The sequence below is a fragment of the Lonchura striata genome, chromosome 12 (assembly GCF_046129695.1).
Source record: "Lonchura striata isolate bLonStr1 chromosome 12, bLonStr1.mat, whole genome shotgun sequence".
Classification (NCBI taxonomy): Eukaryota; Metazoa; Chordata; class Aves; order Passeriformes; family Estrildidae; genus Lonchura; species Lonchura striata.
Window position 1 is genome coordinate 11209040 of NC_134614.1, and position 17023 is coordinate 11226062.

Below are 17023 nucleotides of genomic sequence, written 5' to 3' on the forward strand. Positions count from 1 at the left end.
TAAAAGTCTTGAAATCAAATATCATAAAAATTTTGAAAATCTGAATGATGATATCTCTTGTGAAATGTGTTGCATACGGTAAAAGTAGGCTTCAGGCAAACACAAAATGTAATTACTTTTCATTTAAATTTGATGCACTACATTAGTATTTCACTAGTTCTCCATGTCTGAAATATTTTACTATAGTACTCTTCTATTCACAAATGAAAATTAAATTAATGTTTCCCAGTTAATTCCTAGTGGATTTTTTTCATGACTAACAAGCATTTAACACAGTATTGTAGACACTCTTTGCTAAAGAGCTCAGCCTTTGGAATATCTGCATTTTGACAGCACCTGTATTGAGCAGAAAGTTGTATATCATACAAATTGTCTCTTAATTGTTTGCCATGTTCTCATTTAGTGATTGCTAAGAGGGTGGAGGAAGAAACTGACTTGTGAGTGCCTTCCAATATTCTCACATGAAAATTCCGCCTATCAATTTTAATTGTAATTTGAATACACTAGGATTTACTAAATGATTTCCTGGATCAATATACAGTAGCTGGGAAGTTTAAATTAAACAAGAATTTGATAAAAATTATGCATAAAAAAGAGTGTCAATAATATTGATAAGGTGGATTGGAGTAAATTCCTGTGACCTAGATCCCACAAGGAAAGGGGCTGTGCAAACCAGCACAGAAAGGCTGTGCCAGGTGAAAAATATTGCAGGTTATGGGAAGAGGCAGCACATGACTCCACACTGATATTAGAGCACAGTGACAGTGACATTGCTGCTCAGAATAAATAACAGGGAACTCTCTCAGGGCACAGAGCACTAAAGTTTGCTAACAGCAATGTTAAAAAGATGTTACACTTCTGTGCATCCAGAAGTACTGAATCAGTAGAAGGTAGAGGAGAAGGGAGCACAATTTGCTCTTTTGCCAAATTTGGAGTAATGACACAATCTTTGGAGCTGCCTGTAGGGAGCTGTGGGGAGAGCAAGTTTCATTTGTAGTGAGAAGGAAGAACAATGTTGTGGTGCCTGAAGAAATAAAAGCTTGGCTGTGCATGGCTGGATAGGAAAAGCCAAGTAATAGTGATGTTATTCCTAAATAATCTGTGAGATTTGGACATAGTCTGAATATGAGAATCTAGAAAGAGTGGAAGGCCCAAATAATGGGTATTGGAACACAGTAAGACTGATTCAGAAAAGTTTTTTTAAGAATTAAGAATTTTCTGTGGAAGTAATATATGATCCTTTTGCTGAATATTAGATTTTTATTTGAAGGTATGTTTTATATTGCAGGATGTACTGCAGGAGAGGATTATTACAGGAGGCACCAATATCATGCAATGCAGTTGGGTTAGTGAGACCATTTGAGTTATAGCTTCCAGTCCCACATACCCTAAACAAATACCCTGCAATTGCTAGAGCAAAATCACCTCTGGGACCCATTCCTGCAGAGGCAACACATGACAAAAAATTCACACAGGGACATAAAATGATGGTTGAAAATAGAAGTCTGCTGGCCTGGAATTCTCTCAGCTTGAATGAGGTGGATTTTATGCTGAGGAAGATGAATAATAGCAATAAGCTGTTTTCAGCAGTTGTTACCTTGACTAAGCATCCCCAGATGTCAGTGGCAGTTTCTCCTGAGTAAAGTGGGGTTGGATTTGGTAATACTTGACGTCCATGTGACATTTTATGACAGCCAAAAAAGGTTTCTTTGTTTCTGAATCTGTGATTTGGAGACAGAATTCAAGGTTTAAAATGACAGTGCTGCTGTAAATTGTAGCATCACTCAGACACTGCAGTTTCACACATTGCACAGAACATGATAAAATGCCACCCTCAGATCCTGTGTAGGCCTCAAACAGGCAAATGTTTTTTTCCTGTGAAAAATACCACCCACATTTGTTTCCTTACCTGACTTCCATTGCCTGGATGTCATTCTGCAGTTATCAACACAGACAATTGCACTCGAGATCTGATATTTAGCCAACAGCTCATTCCCTTGTCACACTATAATAGTTAAAATATGTCCACTGTTATTATTTTGGTTATCCCTCCTTTATAAAGAGATGCCAAGAACGTATCACCTTCTGTTGCTCTCACTGAAGTTTATTGCTATAGGAAAACCACTAATTTATGAAACAATCTTCTGTGTGGCAGATACAGTTGACCATATACAACCATTCACACAGAGACACTATAAATTAACCTGGAATGTTTTACCTGTGACCTTGCCATAATATCGTAGTCTGGTTTCTATTTCCAGAAAATCACAGAATCTGATAAACTTGATCTCCCTTTTGCCTCTTAGAAAGTATTCTGACTTTTCAGCCTTGCTCAAGTTGTTTTGTGTCAGTCAAATTCCTAAAGACCCACTTCAGCAAAGCATTTAAGAATGCATTCAAGTTAGATAACAAGATTTAGTAGTGAGAACTGTAAAGCAAATATCAAAGTAAGATAGTGCTGGACTTTCAAGTTCCATTTTTAAATTTTTTTTTATTTTGGTATTTAATACCTCAGTGTAATGGAGATGCTTACATGAAAATACACAGAATATTATATTGCCTGAAGAATTTTAAAAAATGGGCAAAGAAGGATAGGAAGACTCTCTCTGTATGTCACAAGATATATAGTGAACCTGTAGAAAAAGTGTACATTAGCAGCAGGTTTATGCTAAGAAGGGATTTTTGAACGACCACTTGAAGGATTTAAAGGCACATTTGTTGCATTCCGTGGATGTAATCAGCTGTGTAATAAGCATTTTATTAAATAGACCTGTATTTTTATTTAAATAAGTACAATGCTAAATTTGGGCACTGTTAGGCCTCATCAAGCATCTCACTGCTCTCAGGGAATCTGCCACAGTTCCACTCAGTACAAAGATGAAAACTTAGAGGAGACTCTTTAGCAGAAATACCTGCCTTCTGTGGCTCCAGCTGAACTGGAATTAGCAGAGAGCCTTTCAGATGGGAAGATGCAAATATCATATATGACAGGTCACTGTTCTCACTGTAGCTGTGCTTTCCTTATCTTTGAGTTAAGTGCTTCTTTGACAACAAGTGAGGAAAGCTGTGCACTCCTGGGAATGGGGAATTTATAAAATCCCAGTATCTCTTACCCTTGGCCCATGTTCTGAATGCCACAAGCTATGGCATCTCATATATAGCTATATTATATATGTAAATATGTAATAATTAATTGACTCTATCACACATAGGAACAAGTGCCCTGGGTAGCAGAGTTGTGGGACAGTGTAAAATCGTGCTCTGTGCTGAATTCATCACTTGACAGGTTCTCATTTGCAAAAAATATCACAGATCTTTGCCTGTTTTAAAGCAAATCACTGTGTGGATAAGGGTTGTGAATGCCAGGAGCCCTGGATAGCCAAATTATTGCCTGCTATTTTTGTTTAAGGGTTTACTGGAGACCATGCTAATCAGTATTTCTTTCTCATTTACTTTAACAGTTAGGAATTCATGGATATGCTTTTGCAATTACAAACAATGGATATATTTTGACTCACCCAGAACTCAGGCCTTTGGTAAGAATGCTATTTATTGATCTGTTTTATTTAGCTGTATGTATTGCATTTGTTTTTTTTCCTGGTGTGAATAGCCTTCATTAAAAATTTAATACAATGGAGCTGATAATTTATATTGTATATATATGTATATATAACTCATCATAGTTCTTGGTAAATTTACCTCTGGAAACAACATGAAAAAATCCCTAGGAAAATACATATACAACTTGCTTCTGCAAAAGATGCAGACCTCCATTACTGCAAAATAGCAAAGCCAAAAATTGCTATAATTATGTTCATTTTACATTGAAATGGAATGTTGGAATGCTCTAGTGCTGTGTAATAACCCCTATTTTTCATGCTAAAGTGTTAAAGTTAATTTAATATATGTGCAGAAATTTCAATAAAGCATATTTTTTAAGCAAAATAGGAGCACTAGGGATTTTCTGTACTAAAAGAGAAATAGCAGCAATTTTTACCTTTAGTTTCCCCTTATCATCTTGTTTGCACTAATCACAGCAAGAAAAATAAAGTGACTGTTTTGCAAATGTTTATCAAGTTAACACCCCAGAGGGCTGGTGCATTCCTGGTTGCATCATTGTTTAGGAACAGCCCTGCCAAGTGTTCCATCACCACTGGCTCCTAGCAAAGCACTGGCATTAATGGTTCCACTGCTGTGGCCACATGGCTGCCACATGTGTTTCTCATGCAGGAACTCCAAGTAATGTCCAATTTCAACAGTGTTTCAGTAGAAAACAGAAATCTTAACTGGTTGGATAATTTAATTTGAAAATAAAATTATTGACAAGCATGAGTTATTAAGTCATTAGCATATCTGAAGTCTTCACCAAGCAAAAGAATTTTTCTTTCTAAGATATGGGCCAGGAATTGCACACTAAATTAACATTTATATTTGCACTTAGTTTGGGTTTTAACTGGAGTGGAACTTAGTAAAGTGCAACAAGGATGCTTCAATGGGTAAATCTGACATCCCAGGTTTGCAAGCCACAGGAATGTATTTAAATGAAAATTTTCTCTCTACATCACAAGATAACTTTTCTTTGCTGTAGTGTCCCTTTCTCTTTGGGCAAATTACTTATTTCAAAATGATTAGTATTTATTCAGTATATAATAGATATTTTATAAAACAGAAAGTAATAAGGTCCAAGACCTGTGGATAGCTCTAAGTTAGGCTGACAGTCTTACCCGCTCCCTAATTTCTGATGTTTTGCTTTAGTGAGGCAGGTTATTTGCTGTTACTATCCCTCACCAAATGTACATCTTGAAGGCACTTACTTCATTACCTTATACAATGGAATCTCTTTTGGAAATCAAAATGTTGGTCAGTAGCCCATAAGCTGTCAGCTAAGGGAACTCATTGTGATATACTCATGGTGTGTGCCTTTCAGGATTTTGGAAGAGTCATTTTTACCTCTGGGTTCTGTCAGTGGTGGGTAATGAGAGTCTTCTGTTGACTTCAGTGGAGTTTTTGAGAGTGAAGTGATTGCTGGCCTGGGTCTTTGGTTTAATATTGCAAGCCAAATCCTGATACCATTGTAATATTCCATGGAATTTGTGACAATAATTATGTGAAAATAGGCCGTAGATCTGGAATTAGATAATTCACTAAAGATTCTCTCTAAAATTATTTCTGCCTTAGATTTACATTCATGTCTCATTGATTACTGATTTGTTCCACTCTGGTTTATCCTGTTGTAATATTTCATGTAAAACTAGAATATTACTGAATTCCTGAGTTCCTAACCCCATATCTGTAGTTCTGGAGCTGATGAGCTGCTTTTTAAGGAATTGTCTTCTGGGACACAGAGCAGAGGCAGGCTAGCAAACAGCACAGAATGCTTCCGGCTGCAGCTGAGTTCTACCTAACCCTGAGCAGGGCATGTCCTCATTCAGATGGCTGCATTTTTGTCCTGATTGTACTATTGGGTTTATACTTAAAAATGCTTTTCTGAGAGACTTCATCTCTTGAGTCTTCTGCTGTTTTTTTTTTAATAGACTTGGCTTTCGGTGGGGCTGCCGGGTGGGGTGCCCGTGGTTGGCTTGCAGGAAGGAGAGGAAGGCGCTCGCTGGCTCCTGAGCGGCCGCGGCTGCTGGGGCAGCCCCAGCGCTGCCACCGTGCCGCAGAGAGAGCAGAAAGAACCTCTTGGCTCCGTCCTTCACAGGACTTGAGCAGGGCGAAGAGTCGCGACAAACAAGCGATGCAGCAGGCGGCGGGGAGCGGGGGTCCCTCATAGCGGGGTCTCTCAGAGCGGGGTCTCTCATAGCGGGGGTCCCTCATAGCGGGGTCCCTCATAGCGGGGGTCTCTCATAGCGGGGTCTCTCAGAGCGGGGTCTCTCAGAGCGGGGTCCCTCATAGCGGGGTCTCTCAGAGCGGGGGTCTCTCAGAGCGGGGGTCTCTCATAGCGGGGTCTCTCAGAGCGGGGGTCTCTCAGAGCGGGGTCTCTCATAGCGGGGGTCTCTCATAGCGGGGTCTCTCATAGCGGGGTCTCTCATAGCGGGGGTCTCTCATAGCGGGGTCTCTCAGAGCGGGGTCTCTCAGAGCGGGGGTCTCTCAGAGCGGGGGTCTCTCATAGCGGGGTCTCTCATAGCGGGGGTCTCTCAGAGCGGGGGTCTCTCATAGCGGGGGTCTCTCATAGCGGGGTCTCTCATAGCGGGGTCTCTCATAGCGGGGGTCTCTCATAGCGGGGTCTCTCAGAGCGGGGGTCTCTCAGAGCGGGGGTCTCTCATAGCGGGGTCTCTCATAGCGGGGGTCTCTCAGAGCGGGGGTCTCTCAGAGCAGGGTCTCTCAGAGCGGGGGTCTCTCATAGCGGGGTCCCTCATAGCGGGGTCTCTCATAGCGGGGGTCTCTCATAGCGGGGTCTCTCAGATCGGGGTCCCTCATAGCGGGGTCTCTCAGAGCGGGGTCTCTCAGAGCGGGGTCTCTCAGAGCGGGGGTCTCTCATAGCGGGGTCCCTCATAGCGGGGTCCCTCAGAGCGGGGTCTCTCATAGCGGGGGTCCATCAGAGCGGGGTCTCTCAGAGCGGGGGTCTCTCAGAGCGGGGGTCCCTCATAGCGGGGTCCCTCAGAGCGGGGGTCTCTCATAGCGGGGGTCCCTCATAGCGGGGTCCATCAGAGCGGGGTCCCTCAGAGCGGGGGTCCCTCAGAGCGGGGTCCCTCATAGCGGGGTCCCTCAGAGCGGGGGTCTCTCAGAGCGGGGTCTCTCAGAGCGGGGGTCCCTCAGAGCGGGGGTCCCTCATAGCGGGGTCTCTCATAGCGGGGTCCCTCATAGCGGGGTCTCTCAGAGCGGGGTCCCTCATAGCGGGGTCCCTCAGAGCGGGGGTCCCTCATAGCGGGGTCCATCAGAGCGGGGTCTCTCAGAGCGGGGGTCCCTCATAGCGGGGGTCCCTCAGAGCGGGGGTCTCTCATAGCGGGGTCCCTCATAGCGGGGTCTCTCAGAGCGGGGTCCCTCATAGCGGGGTCCCTCAGAGCGGGGGTCCCTCATAGCGGGGTCCATCAGAGCGGGGTCTCTCAGAGCGGGGGTCCCTCATAGCGGGGGTCCCTCAGAGCGGGGTCCCTCATAGCGGGGTCCCTCAGAGCAGGGTCCCTCAGAGCGGGGGTCTCTCAGAGCGGGGTCTCTCAGAGCGGGGGTCCCTCATAGCGGGGGTCCCTCATAGCGGGGTCTCTCAGAGCGGGGGTCCCTCATAGCGGGGTCCATCAGAGCGGGGACCCTCATAGCGGGGGTCCCTCATAGCGGGGTCCCTCATAGCGGGGTCTCTCATAGCGGGGGTCCCTCATAGCGGGGTCCCTCATAGCGGGGTCTCTCATAGCGGGGTCCCTCATAGCGGGGTCTCTCATAGCGGGGGTCCCTCATAGCGGGGTCCCTCATAGCGGGGTCTCTCATAGCGGGGGTCCCTCATAGCGGGGTCCCTCATAGCGGGGTCTCTCATAGCGGGGTCTCTCAGAGCGGGGGTCTCTCATAGCGGGGGTCCCTCAGAGCGGGGTGTCTCAGAGCGGCTGCAGGGCGGGCAGCGGCCGGCAGGTGGCGCCGCAGCTCCGCCCAGGGCGCTGCCCCGGCCCGGGGCCGATCCCAGCGGGGCTCCGGGAGCTCCCGCGGCCTTCCCGGCGTTAAAAATGTAATGCAATGGAGCAGATACTTTATGTTGGGTGTACATGTGTGTATAACTCATCATAGCTCTTGGTAAATTCACCTCTGGAAACACGAAAAAACCCCTCGGAAAATCCCGGGGTTGATCCCGGCGGAGCCCCGGGAGCTCCGCCTGCCGCTCTCGCAGGTTTCCCTCCGCGACGGGATTGCGCCCCGCTTTCTATTTCTTCATTTTATTTTATTTTATTTTATTTTATTTTATTTTATTTTATTTTATTTTATTTTATTTTATTTTATTTTATTTTATTTTATTTTATTTTATTTTATAATAATTTTTATCTTTTTTATCTTATTTTATCTGTTTTTTTTTTTTTTTGTTTTTTGTTTTTTTTTGTCGCATAACCGAAGAGCATCCTTTGCACATCTTCCTCTATTATGCCCTTTTTAAATCTTCCTTCCAATACCAAAAGCACCCCAGTGGGAATGCCATAGAGTATAGCTGATGGGAAAAAACCCCTTTTTTTAATACTGCCTTAATCCATCAGAATGCCTCTATATGCTGAGTTTGACTAAAAGTCTATATTTTTACAGAGCGGTATTTAATTTTCCACGAGAGAATATTTTCAGTTATGTGATGTAATTTGTAATTTTGTATTCTGTTGAAAACCACTACCTACTGCTAATAAAAAAAATAATAAATTGTTTGGGAGTTCAAAAGTGAATTTTCAGTTTTTTCTTAACTTGGTGTATGAGGCTCTCTACCTGCTTTGAAATGGGCACGTGAGGACACAGTCTTCCTCATTTGTGATCATGGCAGATTCAATCTGCTTTTCAGGAACCTCTTTACACTTGTGTGTGCCAGGAGTTACACTGTTAGATTTTAAAATGAAAATATGTCATGTCGATGATGTTACAGTTTGCCAAAGAAACGAGTTTACTGAAAAATGAGAACCAAGGGATAAATACATTTGACTGCCCTTGAAAACAGCCACTATATTAATTGTGGTTAATTGCCCATTACTGCCACTGTCATTCTGCAGTCTGTTAAAGGCTGGTGCCAGAGAAAAACTGCTTTCTTAGGGAAGTGTAGTGGGATTGCAGAGAAATTAAGGAATGTCCCTGGAAATGAGTGTCAGCCACAGTCACAGATCAGCACCGTTGTGAGCCTTATCTGGTGTAAGGGGTTTGTGCTGTTGCCTCTCAGCTCTGATGTGTCTGTGGCTTTCAATAAATAATAGCAAGGTTGCTACCGGTTTTTATAAGGTCCGTGGCTTTTTTGATTCATAGCCAGCAACGGGATTTGTATTTTTGTTCAGGGAGTGGAACAGGGTTCGGTTTTTTTCAGTAATTACTAGGGTAGAATACTCAGAGTTCCTGAACAAGGAGGCTGAGTTTCTTAAGAAAATATGCATTTAAAGACAAATGCATATGTTCTTGAATAAAAATGCATCTTTTATTTACATTCTACCATTTAAAAAATAAATCTGAGGTTAAAAATGTGTTCTGATTTATGAATTAATCTAATAACATCCCTGCTTAATAAAGATTTTGTAATATTTCTGGGTTTAAATCAAAATCCTCCATCTCTGAGAAGACTGAGACATTTATTCTTACTCTCAAAATAAGCTCTGTAAGACTTGTAATGGGGTTTATGAATGGCTGTTTGTGAATGCTCTTACCATTGTAAATTAATTCATCTGATGCCCTTCTATACAAGGATGCACATCTTTAACTTGATCAGCCTTGACTGGGAAAGTTGCACCTAGAAATCAAAGCCTTTGTGTAATATTGCAGTGCCCTCAACAAAATATATTTGGTGGTTCAGGTGCCTGAGTGAGCTCCCATTTCATCCTTAAAATGTCAGCTGTCACCTTGTGCTGCGTTAAGCTGAAGGACCTGAAGGGTTTGAAGATTCTAGATCGGTATTAAGTCTTTTGTAGCTGTAAATTTTGAGAAAATTTGTTTCTCCTAATATAGGAAAACAGAGAAATCCGAGTGTCAGGGGAAACATTAATGCCCCACTTAAGCAGTGTTAGCCTTTCAGAAGCAGCAAATCTCATTTCTCTCTGGGGAGTCCCGCCTGGAACGTGAGATAACCTACACTTACCCTTGCTTTATTCATTGACTCCATAAAACTCTACAGCTGTAGCTGACAGCAGAATATTTAAATGATTTGAGCAGTGTAAATGCCTCACGTTCATTTAAATAACTGAAGAATTCAATCACTTGAATGCCAATGATTATTCCTATTGGAGTTTACATTTCAAAAAAGACAACCCATCTGAATCCCTGTGAGAGCATTAAATTGCTATCTAATTAGAAGTGCAAAATTACATATATTTAAAAGATAATTAAAGGTTTGAAGGCTGTTGAATAACTGGTTGTACATATAAATGAATCACTGAAAATTTGTTAGCAATATGCGAAGCTTTCTTTTATTCTCTGCTTTCAGCTTTGAAGTTAGGTATAACTGAGCTCATGGGTTTAAGTCTGGTAGTATTAAGATAAAGGCAGATGTTTTTAATTATTTCTACTCGAACCCTAAATAATTATAAGCAGCTGCCAGTTTTACATAATCCCAAATGATAAATCCCAAGAATGCAAATAAAATCCCAAATAGAGGGGTTGTTTTCTTCAGTGGAGTAAATCACATCCATGTTTCTGTGATAATTGACTGCAATCCACCTGAGAACCTGAGCTCAGCTGACGAACTCTTTGGTCAGGCTCAAGGTGTAGGACTTAAAGCTGGTATTTTGTATTGACTTCACTATGTATATTTCCATATTGCTTTACAATTTTAAACATTAGTGCACTGTTTGAAAAGCAAACACATATTAGGAGGGTGAGCAGACAGAGTTAGTTAATACATGTGGCATAAGAACTATTTTATTGTTTTGCTAGAGGGTTCTCCTGTGTACACGGAACATCTAATAGTTGCTACTTTTTCTCTGCCTGCAAACCTAGAATTGCATTATTCTCTTTTCCCTAGAAAATGACATGACTCCTGTTTTCAGCTTCTCTTTGCAGTATTTCTGCAAATTTTATAGGGCAGCAATTTTTCACTACTATCTGGGATGGAGAATCAATCCAAAATAACTGGTTTTTACTACCAACCATAACCTAGGGAATTCTAGATTAACATTTTAAATAATAGGCTGGTCATGAAAATCTGTCTTTGGACAGGGAAGTTGTTTTTCCTATTTTCCTAAGAGAATGAAGCCCTTACCTTTATAATATTAAACTAAGGAGGTTTGTTAGTTTGTGAGGTTTGAAACAAACTTTGTTTTTGACTGATCACCTATCAGTGTTCTATAAATTCAAGGCTAAGTGCAGATCAATAAGAAACCATTTGAAGTTACAGGTTGGATGGAAACTGTGATATTAAAGTATCACACATGACAAAACATGACCATGTGAGCAGAGAAAAAAGTATTCCAAATGAAATAAGGAGCTTAAAGGCCAAGCAACAGTAATTTAGATTAAGATGCTACTTCACATGTATCCAAAGACAGAATGGTTTGGAACTAAGTAGCACATGGAGAATGAAAGCTCAGTCACTGGGGGTGATGTTGTATTATCAGATTATAAGCAGGTAAAGCAGGGAAGGGGATTTTTCACTTCTATTCTTGGTTTGTTTATTGGGGTTTTTTTGTTGTTTTAGTTATGTGTTTGTTTTTAAATCACACTTTCCCCTTGCACAGTCCCTGCAGTGGGACAGAGCAGCAACTCGTGCTGGGAGGGCTGGTGAAGGAAGTCAGGTCTGATGCAATTTCCACCCCAAAAGCTGCAGGCTTTGCATGGCAGTCAGAGGTACCTCAGACAATAAATAAGTGGCAGCTTTAGTGTGCAGAGTCTGAGGGAAGGGAGGGAGCTGAATAACTGCCCAGACCAGGGAACTGCAAATAAGACAGTGCTTACAACCTCTGCCTGTTTATTTAAAGCTGCATGGAAAAATGTGTAATTTTAGTTAATTGTGCTTTTCCTCTGATATTTGTTCATTCAAGATTTCCTATCAGGCTTTGTAGATAAGAATACCTTTGTAGGATGGCTTAGTGCAAGTTAGTTATAGAAAGAATTTTATTGTGCAGAATTTTATTATGTAGAATTCAAGCTCAGCAAAATATATTTGCATATTTTCACTTGTCTTCTCTAAACAAAACAAAAAGGGGCTGATCTTCTCAGCCTCGAGAAAATCTCAAAGGCTCATGAGATTAATACACTTGATGAGATTAATACATTATCCAAATTTTGAAGTGTTAGTTCACAAAGATGAAACTTCATTGAATGATGCTATGCTTTAAAATTGGAGGAGTTTTTTCAGTAACCAATTCCTTACTTTGGTACACATTAGTAATTTGGCAATGGAGAGATATTCCTTGAAATTATTTTGCCTCTCTAGGTTTTTGTTGTTTTTTAGTAGGTGCTTTTCTCACAGATGACTCCACATTGTGGCTTAGAAAATTCATTAAAATCTGGTGATGCTTCCAAGGTTGCTATCACAGCAACTTCCTCTCTCCCACCTCCCCACTATCCAGATGGAGCACGTCTGAGAAATTCCAATCACCTTAGACCCAAGATTGCAGCTGTTAAGATGAAGCTTGACCTGTCCTTGATCAGATTGCTACACTCTGACTCTATAAACACGTGGCTGCTCATATTCAAGGCAGATGGATTGGGACTGCTTCTGTTAAAAAAAAAAAAATTTAAAAAAAAAAATCAAAGCAAAGAGTTTAATAATGGCACATGTAAATGGTCATGTACAGGGTGGTGAAAAATGTGGCTCAGTCTTTAGCAACGCACATCACAGGTTTGAATAATCCAATGCTGTAAGAGTCTGGCCCAGTCTCAAAAGATACTGAGTAAGATACGATAAAGCTCATTCTAATGAAAAAAAAAAAAAAAAAAATCATTGGTTTTTCTCACAAACAATTAGTCAGAACCATCCTGTAGTTCTGAGCAGACCACAAGTTTCTTCTTTTGCAGTCCAGATATTTAACACATTTCAGCATTTTTTTTCCTCCCTGGGGTTAACTTCTATATAATATCACCTCATATTTTATAGAAGCCAAAGATTAGCAGCACACATTTTAAATCTAGCTCTTTTTCTCCTGTACTTAAATCAGAGTAATTTGGTAGAATTCCTAGTTTCTATCTTTCCCAATGGGTCCCTTAATGATTTTTTTCAATGCTTTATGGTAATCTTGCAGAAGGATTTGGCTTCAGGCTTCAATCAGCATTTTAAACTTTACCCAGGAGTCTCAGAAATAAAAAGTTAGATTAGGATTGCTACCAGAGAAGAAGATATAGATGAATGTTATTTTTAAAACCTGGGGAATTGCTTCAGTGTCCATGAATAACTTTTACTAAGAAATTAGTTAAGCAATAAAACCAGAAAGAAGCTAGAAGAGAATGGACATTTCAACATTACTTTTATGAAGTATTTTATATCTGATCTGCTTGCACTGGTGTTTGATGCCCTGTTTACATGAGCATAATGTAAATTTACTGTGGGAGTAAGGTGATATTTTCATGAAGATCATTATTTCTGGTCCTAAATGCATTTAATGCACTTTGAATGCTTATAGAGACTAACTCCTGCTTGATCATTGGGATTTTGGCTTTGTGTCTTCTTTTATGAATTTTTAAGACACAAACACTCCTGATTCTTTTCTGCAGAAATTTGGATATGTTTTTCAGATCTTCATTTGTTTCCTTGTGGTTTTTGCTCTCTAAGTGCAAGGTGTGGAATCTATATGATTAAAATAAATACAAGCCCCATAATATGATACTAATAGTTTGCCTGAGGTTTGAAGCCTGCTTCTGTTGTCAGACACACAAGATCAACTTTTCTTGTCCTAAATAAGAGTCTGCACATGTCTGAGAATGCAGTATAGCCCAGAAGCTCTTCAACATCTGTGAGGGAGGATGTAATTAAACATTGGAATCGGTACAGGAGCTGTTTGCTCTACTCAGATGATCCCAGCTCATGTCCCTTGTAATACTGTTCAGCTCTCAGTATTTCAGAGCTTGGCTGAAACCATTTTTTTACTAGAATGACTCGATTTATTTGGTTTATTTGGTTAGTTGGTGCAGCCACAAAGAATAAATGTAGTTACTCCCTGTGAAGATTAAAGATAATATTGATATATCTTCAACCATAATGAAAGACTTGTAAAACACAGCTAGAGAAATCAAGCCCTAGTAATGAATGGGATGTTATCCTCTCATATGTTATTCTTGTGAGATTTAATTATATTGGCTGCAAATTTTGTTCTTCAGTATTTGGGTACAGTTATCTCTGTGGCTATCACAGAGCAAAAATTAATTTGTAGGACTGAGCTGCCTGAATTCAAAGTCTGAAGTATGAGCACGTGCTGAAAGCAGAAGTTCTTTACCTCTCTCCACCCATCTGTTCAATAGGGGCAGACAAGAAGTAGACAACCTTATTACAAGAACAGTGGGTTTTAGCAGAGGGAAGGAAAGCACATGAAAATACTTTTCAATTGCATCTTCATCACTTCTCAGAACTTACACCAACAGAGTTACTGGGAATTTTTTATGGAAAAGAATGAGAATTCTCAGGATTTTATCCCACAGAATTTTCTAAAAGAACTATCTGTAAGAAAAATTGGAGTATCTATGTTTTTATGAGCAGAAATTAAGGAAGCTCAGTGAAGCCCATGCTGGGAGAAACTTTGCAGTGTTACATCTCAACATTTCTTTGCGTTTATGATGCTGTACTCAATAATTTTAAAGGTTTTCTGTTCAGGAAGATTTTTGTTCCTATTTTTAATTATTGTGGCCTACAAAAGAAACTGTGGGATTTATATGAGGATTTTTAATTCAGAGAGGAAAAAGGATGGGAACAACCTTCTCAATGCTCAGAGAGCAAGGCTTTCCCTTGGTCTCTGTGTAACCTGCAGGACGTGATGGAAAGTGCTGGCTGTGCTGATGAATTACTTGTCTCAAACACTGACAGGTTTAGTTTATGGTGTAGCTGGCCCTGGCCTGAGGGAGGAGAATCAACCATATATATTGTCTTACAGGTACAGTTTAAATCCTTCTGGTGCTGCTGAGGAGTCACAAGATCAATTTGGGGATATTTCACACATTACAATGTCTCCTGTCATACCTTGTAAAGAGACTTCTGTTTTCTTTCTCGATAAATGACCGGATTACACATTATGCTAATCCTCTCCCAAATTTACTCTTTTTTCAAATGTAGTCTCCTAATTTTAGTCTCCTAATTTTACTTATCCACTCACATTCTTTATTCTTTATTCTTTCTATGTACTTTTTTCCACTGAGCCAGTTTGTGTGGTTGCACTGAGGCTGATTTTCAATGTTCAGCAGAGGGCAGAATTTTCCACGTTATAAACACCTCAATGTCAAATTAATTTGTCACAAGACTGTTTATTTTAAATGTGCAATTTACAGCGTAACAGTGAGGAGTGATAAAACCCCTTACATTATCATTATTACTATGTTACTTTTCCCCGTGAAGTTGTAGATAAAATGAAATATCAGCAAATGCTAACACCATACTTCCCAAAGACTTGCATCTTATCTTGTTTAAAGTGAAATGGGTAAACATTTTGTTGATAAGATTATAGTAAATAGAACTTCCTGTACAGCTGAAAGAGCCAGTTGGAGATATTTAACATAAACTTCAAGATCCAAGGTCTTGTGTATTTTCCATATGGGAGAAGAAAGTACAACAGCTGCGTTTGACCTCCCTGTGTGCCCATCAAGAAAAGCTCTGCATCATGGCAAGAGATCATGCAAATGATCATGAGTTTTAGGTTTTTAGTTCACAGGGAGCATTTATGCAGCAGTATGGTGCACTTTGTGTGAATCAAGCTACCTACTGCTAAATGTATTGCAGACCATCAGCAGGCATTTAGAATTTTTTAAATCTTCTGATTGTGCAAATAAAACAGGATGTGCTAACTATTCCACCTTTTTTTGTACCAGTATGAAGAGGGGAAGAAACGAAGAAAGCCCAACTACAGTAGTGTGGATCTTTCTGAGGTGGAGTGGGAAGACAGAGATGATGTGGTAAGGGATGTGTTTTAAAACCCTGTCAGAAGACGTTGTAGCATCCCACTACTGTACCTGGAAACTGTTTAAGTAGTCATTAGAGAGGCCACCTGACTGATCTCAGGAAGGGAAGGACAATAGACCCTTTTATTTAATTCAGAATTTTATAACTGTTTTGCATTGCTTCTTCCTTATGTATGCATATACCACAAACACAGACTCTTTGTATTTTTGGTAGAACTCATCACCCTTGCAGTCTCCATGCATTCCATTGTGTATTTGTGCTGGATAACAAATATAGCACCAGAAACAGAAATAGAATGTCTCCTCAGGGCTGGCCCAGACAACTGATGAAACTCAGAAATTAGTTGAACTTCTTTCCATGAGATCCTATTTTCCTGAATGGAAGTAATGGGAGGATTTGCTTAATGTACAAATTCAAAAAACATCAGATTAATAAACAAAATTGGATTCTTTGACCTATATGCAGAACAGAGTTTCACTCCAAACTCTAATTTCAGACACATAGGTAGTTGCAGGAGCATGAGTTCTGTGTCTATCACACAATGCTTTCCATTAACCTAATTTTTCAGTGTTCCACCTACTCTGTAGTTTGCTCTTCATCTTATTCTTTCTTACCTTTCAGGCTTAGCCTTTTCTGCAGTACTGTATCAAAAGCTTTCCTTATGTCCATGGCTTAACCTTTGCCTGTTCTTTCTGTCACTTCCTCAATAAATCTGATTTGTTAGGCATGATTCGTTTCGTGTGAATCTGTGCTGACTGTCCCTAATTAAATCGTAACTTTCCAGGTGTTCACCTTTCTGTCCCGTAATTTAGTTTTTCCCATAAGGTCCCTCCTGCCAAAGTCACGACTGCATGTCTGTATTTTTCATAGATGTCTCCTGGATCCCTTCTCAAATATCAGTCCTGTGCTAGCTTCTCTCAGGTCCCTCGTACCTCTGCTTTGCCAGAGAGGTTTGAATACATCCACTGAAGGTTCCCATATTTACTGTGTCGTGTCCTTCCGAAATCTGGGATGGATCACGTACAGCAGCCCCTGGAGTCTTGTCAGTCTTCAGATGTCCTAATTTCTTGATCTGTGTTCTGACATGAGTCTGTATTTTCTTTCTCCCTTACAAAATATATATCTTGCATTCCTCTCTCTCTCCGCCCCCTTGGTGAATAGTGGAACAGTTCATCTGTGTTTTAAGCAAGGTCTGTTTCACCAGGTGATAGATTGTCCTTGGCCTCTCCTCAGAGGCCACTTCACTTCCTAAGCTGAAGTTTTGTGTTGGAGTGCACACGCAAACTTTTTCAACGTTTTTTTAGCTTTGTGTCATTTTCTATGCACACGCTATTT

At 40.6% G+C, this 17023-nt stretch overlaps 1 protein-coding gene across 6 annotated transcripts in view; it reads left to right on the forward strand.

The window, feature by feature from the left end:
- CACNA2D3 (calcium voltage-gated channel auxiliary subunit alpha2delta 3) overlaps positions 1 to 17023 on the forward strand; it is a 400132-nt gene that overhangs the window by 291414 nt on the left and 91695 nt on the right. For all 6 annotated transcript variants that reach the window (XM_021532923.2, XM_021532931.3, XM_021532906.3 and 3 more), the window contains 2 exons: positions 3462 to 3536; positions 15598 to 15681. In XM_021532923.2, the coding sequence (XP_021388598.2) occupies positions 3462 to 3536; positions 15598 to 15681 (159 nt within the window). The remainder of the gene's footprint in view (positions 1 to 3461; positions 3537 to 15597; positions 15682 to 17023) is intronic.